The 14482-nt window shown below is 43.0% G+C and overlaps 1 protein-coding gene across 1 annotated transcript in view; it reads left to right on the top strand.

Annotated features, from left to right (window-relative positions):
• Positions 1–6986, top strand: part of Ube2u (ubiquitin conjugating enzyme E2 U) — a 62589-nt gene extending 55603 nt beyond the window's left edge. Inside the window, exons 9-10 of the mRNA XM_042055303.1 lie at positions 5428–5528; positions 6832–6986. Coding sequence (XP_041911237.1) covers positions 5428–5528; positions 6832–6986 — 256 coding nt within the window. The remainder of the gene's footprint in view (positions 1–5427; positions 5529–6831) is intronic.
• Positions 6987–14482: the final 7496 nt, after the last annotated feature.

Genomic DNA, 14482 nt, shown 5'->3' with positions numbered 1-14482 from the left:
GACTACCTTTTCTCCCAGTTACATAAACTCATTTAATGCATTTCACATTCTTTGGTGCTGTCCTTTCAGAGTGATTGGATTTAAACACCATTCTTATAGGCTTACATAATTACATAGTGAATGTATTTTTAAGGAAATCCAGCTTTGTTATTCCCCAAAGATTAGACCTTTAGTGCCATCTTGTGTTTAAGGAGAGAATTGGCATCAACGTGGACAATTGTTCATATATTAAAATATAGACAAAAAATATATATAATCAAGAAAGAAAAAAATCCTTTTAAACAATGAGCTCTGCCAGGCATTCTGGCACACACACACAGAGTTCCAGCACTCTGGAAGTGGGAGAGAGGAGGGTCAAGGGTTCGAAGCCAACATCAGCTACGTCATGAATCGGAGTTATCTGCTGTAAGAGACCAAGAGGTCAAGCACTTGTCTAGCCTTCCTGAGGCTCTGGGTTTGACCTGCAGTCCCCCAAACAAAGAACAGCAAAGAGGGTAACAATCCATTCCTGCCAGGCCAGTACTTTCTCCTTAGATGCTGTCAGGAAGACACCCTATTTCACGATGCACCCACTCAGCTCGAATCGTCTTTCCTAGTTTACTTGGAACACCTGATGGCGTTCAACATTCCTAATGCCTTCCACTTGCCCATGAAATTAGAAAGTAGCTGCACGTTACAAAACTGCAAAAAAAGGTGAAAATTAAAGTAAATAAATAAAGTTTAAGCTCTCTAAGGTTACACATTTCCTAACAGCTGAAATTTAGATTCTGGCATGCATTGCCTCAGCCAGGCGCCTGGGCAGGCACTGAGGGCCTAGCCAGGCGCCTGGGCAGGCACTGAGGGCCTAGCCAGGCGCCTGGGCAGGCACTGAGGGCCTGGGGTGGAGCTGGAGCGGGGAGAAGGTGTGATTCCAAGAGGTCAGAGGAGAACCAGATCACAGCTCATTCTGGAACATCTTAGACCGGCTGTGTCTGGCACGTGAAACTGTTATCTCAGAAGAGGGCTGAGGCCCTTTCCTCCTCAGCCGCAAGCTCTCCTTTTGAAAATCCATGCGTCCAGTTCCTTGAACGTCTTTTAATGAATTCTTGGTTCTTTTCTCTTCCTTTTATGGAGGTAATCAAACTCACCAGTTTACTGTGGCTTTGGGACTGTGGCAGAGACTTGGTGGACCCTGACTTAAAGAGCAGGGTTGAGCCTGCTGCCCTCCACTTCTCTAGAGGCGTAGAGGAAATGCAATAAATGCACACGGGACTCTTCTGTTTCTCTTCGCTTCCGCTGGAAGTCTGAAGGGCTCAGGCCTGCTCTAGTCTCTCTCTGCCCCCCCCCCCCCCCCTCCTGGAGATGCAAGGAAAGAGGACTCTGTTCCCTTAAGCATATTAAATTATGTTTCAGTAGGAGAATGAGAAGACAAGAAATCTTATTAAAGCGTGTTCCCTAAAGTTGGCTTGTTTGTGGAAGAACAAACTAATTTCATGATTCCCACTATGTGCATGAATCTACTTTTCAGGAGCTTGCTGCAATTTATAGTACTCTTGACATTATGTAAGAATTTTTAAATTAACAAGCATTAAGGGGTTTTGTTTGACTTTTTCACTAGATAATTGTGGTATTTTACATCATCATAATTTAATTTGCATTTCTCTAGTAACAGCAAACATTTTGTTTTTATAATTTGGTGTGGAAGCACTACCTCATTAGCACAGGCTATCCTTGAGCCATCTGGAGCTAAACTTGCACTCTTGCTTCTCCTGTCTCTTCCCATGTGGCACCTGACCCATGGTAAAGCTAGGTAACTTCAGGTGATCAGAGCAAAGAGCAACGGGAACCCATGGAAAACGCGCAAGCTTGGCAATCCGGGTTCCACCCCAGAGCAGTGCACCTCTGCAATCCCAGGCCTCCTTTGGTGAGCCTGGAGGCAGAGACAGGAGAATGGCCCAGATGCTTCAGGACAGCTAATCTGGATGACACAGCACAGCCGTAAAAACAAGAGGAGGCCTTCCTCATCAAGGAGGAAAGTGAGCACCACCGTCCAGGAGTTGGCCTCTGACCTGTACACACTTACATTACTTACGCACATGCGTGGGTGATACATAGCTTTAAATTAGATGTTCTATGAGACAGAGGCTTTTCAGTGGGAAGTAAAAGGGGTAAATCAATTTTTAGAGTTTTCTGAAGTCATTATTTACCGTAAGGAAAATTAAATCCTAACGCTTTTTTATAACTCTTCTGGAGCTGACACAGACCTGGGAATTCTTTGTGCTTCTGTGGCCTTGAGCAGAGAGCCCTCATGATATTGGAAGACTGGACCTGTTCACACGGGCCTGTAATCCCAGAGCTTGAGAAGTGGAGGCAAGAAGATCAATGAGTTCAAAGTCATTCTCATCTACAGAAATTTTAAAACTAGTCTGGGCTCCACCAACCAGACCCTGTCAGAGAGAGAATGAACATCAGGTGGGCATGAGAGGCATCTAGCCCCCAGTAAAAGACTGTCCTAGAACTGAAAAAAAGAAAGAAAAAAAGAACTGACCAAGGAGGTTTCACGCTGATTCAAGGTACCAACTCACATCTGCACTTACTTAAAGAAAAGATAAGAAAATTCAGAGCCTAACTACTCAAAATTACAGTTTTTATTCTCCCATACAAAACAACTAGTTATGAATATAAGCAGGATTGTGACCTCAGGCCAGAAGTCATTAACATTGATGATAGTATTAGTAGACAAGGACCTTCAGGCAGCAATATCATATCTGATAAGTGATGGCCCACTCAAAACAAACTCAGTACTTTTAAAGATTTTGGTTTTGTCTCCTAATGCTTCGCCTGGGCAATTTTTTTAAACCTTACTGATCTTTTGCTTATATGTTATGGTTTCTGATTTTGTGAGCTTATGGATTTCTGTGCATGTGTATGTGTGTGTGTGTGTGTGTGTGTGTGTGTGTGTGTGTGCGCGCGCGCGCATGCGCGCGTGGATATGTGCTTCTCATGACTTTTCTTTGTTTCTGCTTTTTCCTCTCTTTATTTTGTTGTATTCGGGTTTGTTTTCTTAGTTGCCTGTCTGTTTTCTAAAGAAAGAGGGAAAGGGGCTGGAGAGATGACTCAGTGGTTAAGAGCATTGCCTGCTCTTCCAAAGGTCCTGAATTCAATTCCCAGCAACCACATGGTGGCTCACAACCATCTGCAATGAGGTCTGGTGCCCTCTTCTGGCCTTCAGGCATACACACAGACAAAATATTGTATACATAATAAATAAATAAATATTAAAAAAGAATCCATCCTATCTGCTTGGATTAAAAAAAAAAGAAAGAGGGAAAGAAAAAAAAGTCAGGTGGCGGTGGGGCACACCTTTAATCCCAGCACTCTGGAGGCAGAAGCAGGAGGATCTACATCTGTGAATTCAAGGCCAGCCTGGTCTACTACAAGAGCTAGTTCCAGGACAGGTTTCAAAACTACAGAGAAACCCTATCTCAAAAAACCAAACCAAAAAAGGGGGGGGGGTATGGAGTTGGATGGGTGGGAACGTGGGGAGGAGCCGGGAGGAGATGAGGGAGAGAAACCATGGCTAGAATACATTGTGTGGGAAAAAAAATATTTTCAGTGAAAATAAAACCTTTAAAATGAAGAAGAAATAAATAGAAGACATGCAAAAGAACAAAGATCATCTATAGATTAAAAATAAATCAGTATGGTAAAAATGTATACTGTATGGATACATATATACAATTTTTATATATGCTTATTTATTATATATTAAACTTTATCAATACACTAAGATAATATAAATGTGTATATACAACTTAAAATTCCATTAAAATTAATATTTCCAAACACACTCACACACCCTTTTCTATAGGAAGACCAGAGAATACTCTTCAGTGAACTTGAAAGTGTAGCAGTCAGGCTCACTTCAGCAGGGTGCACAGTAAGCCTGGAGCAATACAGAGACGATTAGCAACGCCTGCACGGGGGTGACATGAGAATCATGTCTCCCATAGTTTCAGCATGGCACCTCCAAAAAGCCATCCGTTCCTCACAACCAATCAAAGACACCGAAATGGGTAAAATACCTGATAAAGGAACCCAGCCATTTGCCAGCAAAATGAGCAGTGACCTGAAGCCAGCAATGTGGATGGAAAAGTCAGGAATGTGAAGGAAAAAATTAAAGTGTTAGGAGGTCCTGTTTCAAAAAGAAAGAAAGAAGGAAGGAAGGAAGGGAGGGAGGGAGGGAGGGAGGGAGGGAGGAAGGGAGGGAGGAAGGAAGGAAGGAAGGAAAAGATAAAGAAAAGAAAGGGAAACATTGAAAATTAAAAACCTCAGCAACCAAGTAAAACCACAGTGTAATACATTACCTGTACACTCAACCAAGAGAAGAAAGACTATCAGAGGTGGAAGACAAGCCCACAACACAACACTATACTCAAACATTCATAAAGGGGAATAAAAAAAGTCATGTCCACAGCACCCGGGAACTCCGGGATATGATCAGAAGACCTTACTAAGAATCCACAGAGCAGGAAAAACTGGAATTAAAAATATTATAATCTACGCTATGAAATTAGAACAGAAAAAATTCTAAATCCAGAAAAATAAGTGGACATTAAGACAGAGGACACCTGAGATCGTCCTCCGGCCTGTGCATACTTGCACGCATTAGAGAAAGGCTAATACATCAGACTCTGTCAGCGCTCTCTTCCGCCACCCGCAGAGCCAGGAAAGCATGGCCGGACGTCTCTCCAGCTCTGGAAATGACTGCTAACCCAAAGCACTATATCCAGCAAAGCGAGCTTCTAAAACTGACGAGGAAAATGACTGTATTATATTACTAAGTGATCTATAGACACAACACAAATGTCATCAAAATTCCAACAACATTCATGCTGAGGTTACTGGGGTTGCATCTTCCGTTTGTGAGACGAGAAAAAGAAATGAGTCTTAGCGTCATTGCCCCTCCCTGCAGGGTGACAAGTTAAGACATAAGAGGCATTAAATGTATGTATGGATGTAGAGAAGCTGTGTGTATGTAGGGCCTGGTTCTAGGCATCCACTGGGAATCCCGGCCACATGCAGGGCAGGGGCAGAGGGGACATTTTAAGGCACCAAGTTTGTGGTCATTTGTCATGGGGGCCCTTGCTATGCAGCAGGCTATTTTTACCTGTGCAATATGACAGCATTTACCATATCAACCCCTAGCACGTTTGTTTCTCTCACTACTGCTCCTTTGGAGAGCACAGACTAAAATAATGTCATTGTCGGTCACCGTGTCCAAGAAGGGCACCGTGTCCAAACCCATGGCTCCTGGCCTGTGTCCTACCTTTCTGTTTCATTCAACCTGTTTGAATGAAATCAAATCTTCCTCAAATTGATATAATATATTAATATACACTTCCCATCGCTTATAGATGCCTTGTTTTTTTTTCTTTTATTTTATAGGTTTGAGCCCACTAAGTATCGGTTTGCTAGAGAAAATAAATCGTCAGGGCGCAGTAGAGATCACTTCGATCAAAGAACGGTTGGCTCATCCTCATCTCCAAGTAAATCGGATTCAGCTTGTTTTTTTCTTTTATATCTAAGCTATTGTTTGTAATAATAAATTATTGCTCAGCTCAAATAAGTTTGAGTGCATGAGGCTTAAAAAGTATGCTTCAACTGTACCAACATCAGTCCAATAAACCAATTACATAGGAATTAAAGATTGTTAAATTGAACAGAGATCCGCCTGCCTCTGCCTCCCAAGTGCTGGGATAAAAAGACATATTTGCCATCACAACCCAGCTATCCTCTCTTCTTAATATTCTAGTACCTAGAAACCCTTTTTCATTCAATTCAAATATACAGTGAGCATCTCTAATGCAAAAATCTGATACCGGAAATGTTCCAAAACTTGAGTGTCAACATATTGTCATGTTGTTCCTTGTGTAAAATTATTTAGCACATCATAGGAAACTATCATCATGTCATGAGGTGTATAGCTCTTTTTAAATTTTTATTAGTTCTTTGTGAATTTCATCCAGTGTGTTCTATATTCACCCTCCCCCAACTACAGATAAATTTTGTAATGAGGCTTGGGCCATCCCAAGATATTTCATTATGTGCAGGCAGATTCCAGAAATCCAAAACACCTCTGGTTTTCTCTATTTCTCATAAGACTTGCTCAGCTCATATCGGCCTCTCTAGAAGCCTCCCAAGGGCTCTAACAGTGCATCTCTCTTGGCCATGCCATCCTCTGTATGAAATTCCTACAGTACACACTTACGAGCTCATAGTTTTTGTGTGTCTGAGCTGACCCTCTGCTCAGACTCTCACAAGGCTTGTGACAACCTTGAAGCTGGAACCGGGGAAGACTACCTTCCATCTCAGCAAGGTTGCTGGCAGAATGCCTTTTCCTACCCGCCAGTGCAGATATTAAACATATAGGTCGGCTAGACCAACCAATGAGTGAGGAAAAGGTTGAGGGGGAAAAGGACAGGATGAAGGCTGAAGAGGGAGGAGAACTGGAGAGATGTCTCAGCAATGAAGAGTTCTTGCTGCTCTTGCAGAGGACAGCAGTTCGGTCCCTGGCACCTGCGTAGGCCAGCTCTCAACCACCTGCAACTCCTGCTCCAGGGGATGCAACCTCCCTCTTCTCCAGCTTCTACGGGCACTGAACACACACACACACACACACATACACACACACACACACACACACACACTTTATATTAAAAGGATGTTATAAAAGGTTGTATGTTGTCAGATGATTGTGGCATTAGGATTTCTTTGTTTATCCCACTAAGTCCAATAAACTTCTGTCTTTCATGTTTCCCACCACAGCTGAGCTTTCTTATGATTATGCAGAAAGTGAATCAAGGTTTTATGAACTAGGACAGAAGTGGAAAAATGAAAATTGGTCAGAAGAAGTTGAGTCAAACGAATCATGGGAAGATGAAGTGGACAACCTGGTCGCCTGGACCAGTGCTCTTGATGTAGACTCTTTGAACTATGGTGATTAACATCCAAGGATTTTCTACACCACCCAGTCATCATGCACCTCACTGGAGCAACCGTGGAAGATGCTGAGAACCTGGGTCCCACTCTCTACCCGTCAGTGCTATCTTTCTGCCAGTATAAAATTCGAGTATAAATCAGTGAACTGCTTGCTCTGGATGTTTCCAAACTTCGTTCTTGCTGGGAACTCAGTCAAAATCAAGTGCTCACTGCAGCATTCTGTCAATGCTGTTTGTCCATTTCCCCCACAACCCACAGGGTACTGGGACTAAATTCATACCAGTAACAGGTGGATTAGGAAAAATGCTGCAGGAGGAAAGGAGGGAAAGGCATAACCCAAGTGGAGGTAACTGTGACTTTCCCTGCCCCTGCCTAGGCTCTCGTGTCTTCTGTAATCAAGGGAGGAGATGCCACCAGCCAGTCTTCAGTGTGCCTAGACCGCCACCAGTCGTCCCCTCCTATCTAGCCATCTCCTGTGTTCCCTGCCTCGGCTTGTACATGTGCCGGGACTCTTGTATGGCAAAATGCATCCCTGCCATGGCCTGCAGCCCTCCTTCCCTCCATACAACGTCTAAGTCAGATTTATCAATGGCAGGTATCACCGCACTCTCGATTCCTCTAGTTGATAACGTCTGATTGTCATCTAAATTTATTAAGATGATCAAAGAATGTAACACAGCATAAGCCCAACCATGCTTACTGGGCCTCTCAGCTACTCCCTTTCTTAAAGAATTGGGTTTTTTCACCTTTAATCATGCGCATATATGTTTGTGTGTGAGTATGTGCATGTATGTGCAATCCCTAAGGAGGCCAGAAGAGAGAGCTCTCCTGGAGCTAGAAGCTGCCCGGTGTGGGTAATAGGAATGATTTTCATGCCCGTTGGAAGGGCAGTATGTTCTCTTAACCTTGGGCTATGCCTTTTAAAACAATCCTTACTGCCATGCAGATCCACACAGGCATGTAAGTCCAACTCTGGGTCCAATTATCAGGCAGTCTTTATTTCTACGAATTATAAAGCCATTCTACAGCATGGCATCTGATCCTGTGGGTACTCCCCAGGTTAGCTAAATGTCCCAAGTCTGTCTGGGATAGTTCAGACAGGAAGGCCTCAACCGATCGCAATCCCTGACACCTGTGCTGCCTAGCTGTTCTCCCTGCCTAACCCCCAAGCAGAGTTACACACTTCTGACAGCTATGCCAGGTTTTTCCTCCTTCAAGAAATGCCATATACAGCCAAGAGCCAAGTCACGATCCACATCTGATTTGGTACAACTAAGAATCTCACACCTGATGAGAACTCTTACAAATGGCTTACTCTGAATTGAGAGGGCAATGCCTTAGGTGGTGGTCACAGCCACAGAGGGAGGTTTCTGAACCACATCTCCAGTGCCGTTAGGATGGCAAATACGTGGAAACAAAGCCCAAATGGACCACGATAGCCAATCAAAAGCATTTCTTTGTCTTCGGCTGCCTTGTATGGTATTTCTTTCCCATGTAATCCCTTCCCTTCAGGAGAAGGGGACACACTTGCTTTCATTTCCTGTAGCCCTGATATTTGATGGTGGAGTAAGGGAAGGGGTGAGGTGGGGATAGAGATACTAGCCAACAGGACAGGGTGGTGTGACTGTCCTTGTGTCCCAGCACTCGCGCTGTCTCCGGTGGAGGCATCCTTTCTACTGACAGCCCAGTTCCAGTCTCTACCCCTTCTCGTGTAGTCTATCAGAGTCTTACCTCCCACCCAGGTTCTGGCTTCTCTGATGTTTCCATGGCCATTAAACAGCATCTTCGCTTGAGAGGACCATGTGCATCTGAGACGCCCCAGTGGGAACTCATTCTCCCTCTTCTCCACCTCCACAGTCATCCTCCTGCCTCGGATTCCTTCTTGCAGTCAGAGGGACAATCTTAAGATAAAGGCTGGAGGTTCCCATCACTTTGGGTCAGTTAATCACCAGGCCTGGAACTGTTTTCCTCTAGAGATAGATGATAAACCCACATCCTTATTCCCACCCTTCTGCCACTTTCTATCATAAGCTCTCAAAAGCAGATAGTTTTAGCATTTTTAATTTTTTTATTTCAACTTAAAACATTTGATATATTATCCCCTTCCCACTCCTTCTAACTCTTCCCATGACCTCTATCTAACTCAAATTTGTGGGTTTTTTTTTCTTATTATTGTGTGTGAGTATGTAAAGCACAACCTGATGAGTCCATTTAGTGTTGCTCACATGTCTGTGTTTTAGGGCTGACCACTTGGGTATTGGGGGACCTATCGGGGTGCCATTTCTGGTAATGACTAGTTCTCCTTCAATCAACAGTGTTTAATTGCCTGTATCTCTTAGTCAAGGACCAGCCTGGAAGAGCTCTCCTTCTCACGCTCATATTTCTATTGGTGTTCTCATTGTTTTCGTCTTGCGTAAGCACCTGTTTTTATTTCCCTATCATTTCTAAGAGACACAGTCTCACAGAAAACTTCCTCATCCCCAGATTCTCAGAACCTTTCCACCCCCTCTTCTGTGATGTTCCCCGAGTCTTAGATGGGGGTTGTAATGTAGATGTAGCCGTTTGGGCTGAACACCCTACTACTATGAGCTATTGCTCACTTCATTTTGACCCCTTGTGGCTTTCTGGACTTGTCTCTGTCAACTTCAAAGAGAAGTTTCTTTGAGGAACGAGGAAAGCCGCAGTCCTCTCTGACAATCAAGAAAGGCGTTTAGTGCGCAGTTGGGAATTACAGTGTTTGGGAAAGTGGCAGTAGTTCCTTCTTCTCCAGGTCCCATGAGCTCACTAGTCAGAGGGAGCGGGCTGCATTTCCAGACCAGGCACGATTGCCTTCCCGTTAAGTGGGCTGGTGTCCCGTGACACAGCTCTTGGTTACTGCCAAGAAAGGAGACTCACTATTACACTTTAAGGACATCCTGCTGTGCTGGCCATTGATGTGGCTCAGAAGCATCAGGTCTGGGTAAGATTGGGTTCTGTCCCTCCCGTGGCAGCTTACGTAGCACCTATGAAAGATATTCCTCAGGGAAGAGGCTTTGAAAGTTATATCTAGCTGGTTAAACTTCCTTTTTTCACAGAACATTTTTAATTGTCTTTATTGTGCTATACATTTTTCTTTGCTCCCCTTTCTTTCTTCCCTCTTTCTTCAACCTTCTCCTGTGACCCCCATGTTCCAAATTTACTCAGGAGATCTTGTCTTTTCTCCTTCCTCTGTAGTTCTGTGTGTGTCTCTTTTAGGGTCCTCTTTGTTGTTGTGGACTGGAGGGCTGGTTTTTCTTTGCTTTATTTCTAAAAGTCACTTATGAGTGAGTACATATTATATTTTGTTTTTCTGGGTTACCTCACTTAATATGGTTTTTCTAGATTCACTCATTTGCCTGAAAATTTCAAGATGTCATTATCTTTTTTCCTCTGAGTAGTACTTCATTGTGTAAATGTACCACGTTTTCCTTATCCATTCTTCAGTCAAGGGGCATCTAGGTTGTTTCCAGGTTCTAGCTGTTATGAACAATGCTGCTATGAACATAGTTGAGCACATGTCCTTGTGGTATGATTGAGCATCCTTTGGGTATATGCCCAAAAGTGGTACTGCTGGGTCTTGAGGTAGATTGTTTCCTAATTTTCTGAGAAATCACCATACTGATTTTCATAGTGGCTGTACAAGTTTGCACTCCCACCAGCAATGGATGAGTGTTCCAGCATAGTTTGTCATCAGTATTTTTTATCTTGGCCATTCTGACAGGTGTAAGATGAAATAACAGAGTTGTTTTGATTTGCATTTCTCTGGTGGCTAAGAATGTTGAGCATTTCCTTAAGTGTCTTTCAACCATTTGAGATTTGTCTGTTGGGAGTTCTCTGTTTAGGTCTGTACCCCATTTTTATTGAATTATTTGTTCTTTTGATGTTAAATTTCTTGAGTTCTTTGTATATTTTGGAGATCAGACCTGTGTCTGATGTGGGGTTAGTGAAGATCTTTTCCCATTCTGTAGGCTGCCATTTTGTCTTGTTGATTGTGTCCTTTGCTTTACAGAAGCTGTTCAGTTTCATGAGGTCCCCTTTATTAATTGTTTCTCTTGGTGTCTGTGCTACTAGGGTTATACTTAAGAAGTGGTCTCCTGTGCCAATGCATTCAGGTGTACTTTCCACTTTGTCTTCTATGAGGTTCAGTGTGGTTGGTTTTTATGTTGAGGTCTTTGATCCATTTGGACTTGAGTTTTGATCTGTTTGCATTCTTCTACATGTTGATATCCAGTTATTCCAGCACCAATTGCTAAATATGCGTTCTTTTTTCAATTTTGTATTTTTAGCTTCTTTGTCATAAAAACCAGGTGTTCATAGGGTATTGGTGGTGCAGGTCTTTAATCCAGCATGGGAGGCAGAGACAATCAGATCTCTGTTTGTTTGAGGCCAGCCTGGTCTACAGAGCGAGTTTCAGGGAAGGCTCCAAAACTACAAAGAACAAAAAAGAACAGAAAAGATACAGAAACTTCCTTTATGCCACCTCTCACCTTCGCAAACCACAATACCTTTATGAATTAGAAGGAATCCCACTCCAGCACAGCTCCCCACTTTTGTGTCTTGGTCTTTTTGGACTGCTGTACTAAATGCCACAAACTTGGTAGCTTAGAAACCACAGAAACTCTTTCATCTCAGCTTCAGAGAGTGGTAACTGCTGAGTTGCTATGCAGCATTCCAGCGCTTACCGGAATGTAGCCACTCAGCCACAGACAGACTTGGTAGTCATTTCCAGCTTGACTGTATGCCTAGAAAAGCTACGGTGGCAAATCCATCCTACGAGCAGTAATTCATTCTCGTCTAATCCCTTCTGTGAGTATAGACTGAGCCTGGGCCTTGCTGATTGCTAGCTAATGCCATATGTATTGCAGATGATGGGATTGTCACGCCCGTCACTATGTTAGGTCGTGAAAGATTCCATCTCAGCCGCCTGAGAGGATCTCCTGAAGGCTTGGAAGACAAGAACTGTGAAAGGCCACAAGGCAAGGAACTACCAGCTGCTTTTAGGAGCTGATGGTAGGGCATAGCTGATCATCAACAAGGTGATGAAAGACCTCAGTCCAACCATCCCCAGAAGAGCTGAGGACAGCAACAAGTGTCGGCTGGAAAAGGCTTATGCCTAGAGGAATGCAACCCGACCAACACCCTGCCTCAGCTCTGTGCAACCCTGAGCCCCACACCAGGCCGCGTTCAGAGTTCTGATCCAGGAAACTAGAAGATAAAAGCAGCTTCTGGCCTGTGCTGCCACGTTTACAGGAGTTTGTCAAACAGAAAATGAATTCAGCCTTTGCAAACCTTTGAAGTTTTTGCATGGAACTATACTTCACTGTGTTGTCAATAAATACGGAGAGCGGAAGTGGTCAGACAGAAGATGGGCGTGTGTTGGCGCCAAACTATGTCTGAGTCATATTATAGTAGAACGGTTCTAGCGTCTCCACCCAGTTCTTGATGTCATTGGTTTTCTCAGTGTCAGCTGCTGTAGAATGTATGTGTCTTCAGTCTCCTTCTCCCTGAAGACCAGCATCCTGCCATCTCTTCATTTGCTTTTGTGCTTCAGGTGCTTTTGTCTTCCAGCACCTTCTGATACTTATTTTCCTACAATATTTTGAGAGTTCTAGATCCTGCCTAGCATCTCCTTATCAGACTGTGACCTGCAGATATGCAATTCTCACAATAGCGGCTGGGCTTTCTCTTTTCATCATCTTAGTAATTATTTTTCAAGAACATTTTTTTTAAAAAAATGATAATTTTTTCTCTTATAAGTTGTGTTTTTGGTGTTGTTTATGATAACTGTTTATTTAATCCTGTCAACAAGACTTCCCTTTGTTTCTTGTAGAAATGTTATAATTGTGGGTTTTATATTACATCTACCATGTATTAAAAGCTAACTTTAGTATATGCTCACAAAGGAAAGGAGCATCTACTTACTTACTTCCTTTCTTCCTCCCTCCTTCCCTCCCTACCTTCCTCCCTCCCTCCCTCCCTCCCTCCCTTCCTCTCTTCCTTCCTTCCTTTCTTCCTCCTTTCCTTCTTTCCTTCCTTTTTCCTTCCCTATCTACTTCCCTCTCTTCCTCCATCCCTTCCTTTCTACCTTTTAAAGGCTATTAGTATCTAGCTGTGCCAGCAATACTTCTTCTACCTTCTAAATGAATTTCTTTAGACCTGTGTTGACAGTCGAGTGTGGTCTATTCCCAGACTCCCTGAGCTGTTCCACCATCTGTCTATCTTGGTACCAATACCATGTTGCCTTGATTAACACTCTACTATGGGACTTAGGATAAGGTTAGCTCTCAGTTTTGTTCTTCTTTTTCAAACTTATTATGGCTATCCTGGGTCCTTTACATTTCCAAATAGGTTGATATCAGCCCATTGTTGTCTAAATACAAACCACAAGAGTTTTGGTTTGGAATATGTTGACTCCATAGGACAGTTGGTGAATGGATGACATCTGAACTTATGTATTGAGTTGTCCCACCTTGAACCTTTCATTTTCCCCCACTGTGACCAAATATCTCTTAACAATACTTTGTAATTTTCTATTGTTTGCTTGTATATTTTTGTCAGATATTTTTTCTGAATGTTTTTGGCTTTGTATTAAATAGTGGGTGTTTTGTTTTGTTTTTAGTTTGCAGTTTTCCTTTACTAGTATTTAGATGCAACTTTATAAAAAGTATATGCTTTAAAGCAATATTTTAAATGAAAATATAACTGTTTTCCTAATTTCCATAATAATTTGTGGTAAAGGCCTTGTTTTGGAATTATTCATCTTTGCTCTCTAGATTATTTTATATTACTATGTGATCCATAGTAAGAATCCAACCAACCTCTTCCGAACCATCATCACTTGTTTTGGTCACATCTTGCTCATATTGAAAAGTTTTGGGCTTGGAGCTCAAGGGAGACACTGAACTAGAATGTGCTTTGGGGTGAAGCATCTATTAGAAGAGTTATCAATGCTGGGGACAGACAGACAACAGCATGGCAGAAGCCGCAGGTGTCACTGCAAGCTGTACCGCTGGCCCAGGAACGATCCACCAGAGGCCAGAAGGAAATACGTTTCAGCGTGACTTAGTTATCTGGGCTGGTTCACACTTCCGGAGTCTGGCCCTAAGTGGTTTCTTTAAGCCCAGTACCACTTTGGGGGAAAGTTCCTTGTGATAATTATCGCAACGAAGCTCAGGGCATGGCCACATAGAAACCCCTTCGCAAAGCACATCTCTTTTGCAAAGCCCCTGTGAGCTCTTTCATAAGAATGGACTCTATTGACTGAGAAGCGGTGCTCAGGAGGAGAGTCTAGGGAGGACGAGTTTGTAGTCAGCATCGTGATAGTAAACTCCTTTGCAAAGTGTGTGGGACTTCTTTCATAAGCATGGATTCTATTGATGAGGAACAATGCTCAAAAGTCTTGGGGATTCTACAGAATAGCAAAGATCACCAGGCTATTGACAACATCCACTCAGAACAGGTGTAAATCCCTTCTGTTGAAGAG

Source organism: Arvicola amphibius, chromosome 6, assembly GCF_903992535.2.
Source record: "Arvicola amphibius chromosome 6, mArvAmp1.2, whole genome shotgun sequence".
NCBI classification, from domain to species: domain Eukaryota; kingdom Metazoa; phylum Chordata; class Mammalia; order Rodentia; family Cricetidae; genus Arvicola; species Arvicola amphibius.
The sequence above is the reverse complement of the archived record's forward strand: the minus strand, read 5'-3'. Positions and strand labels throughout refer to the sequence as shown.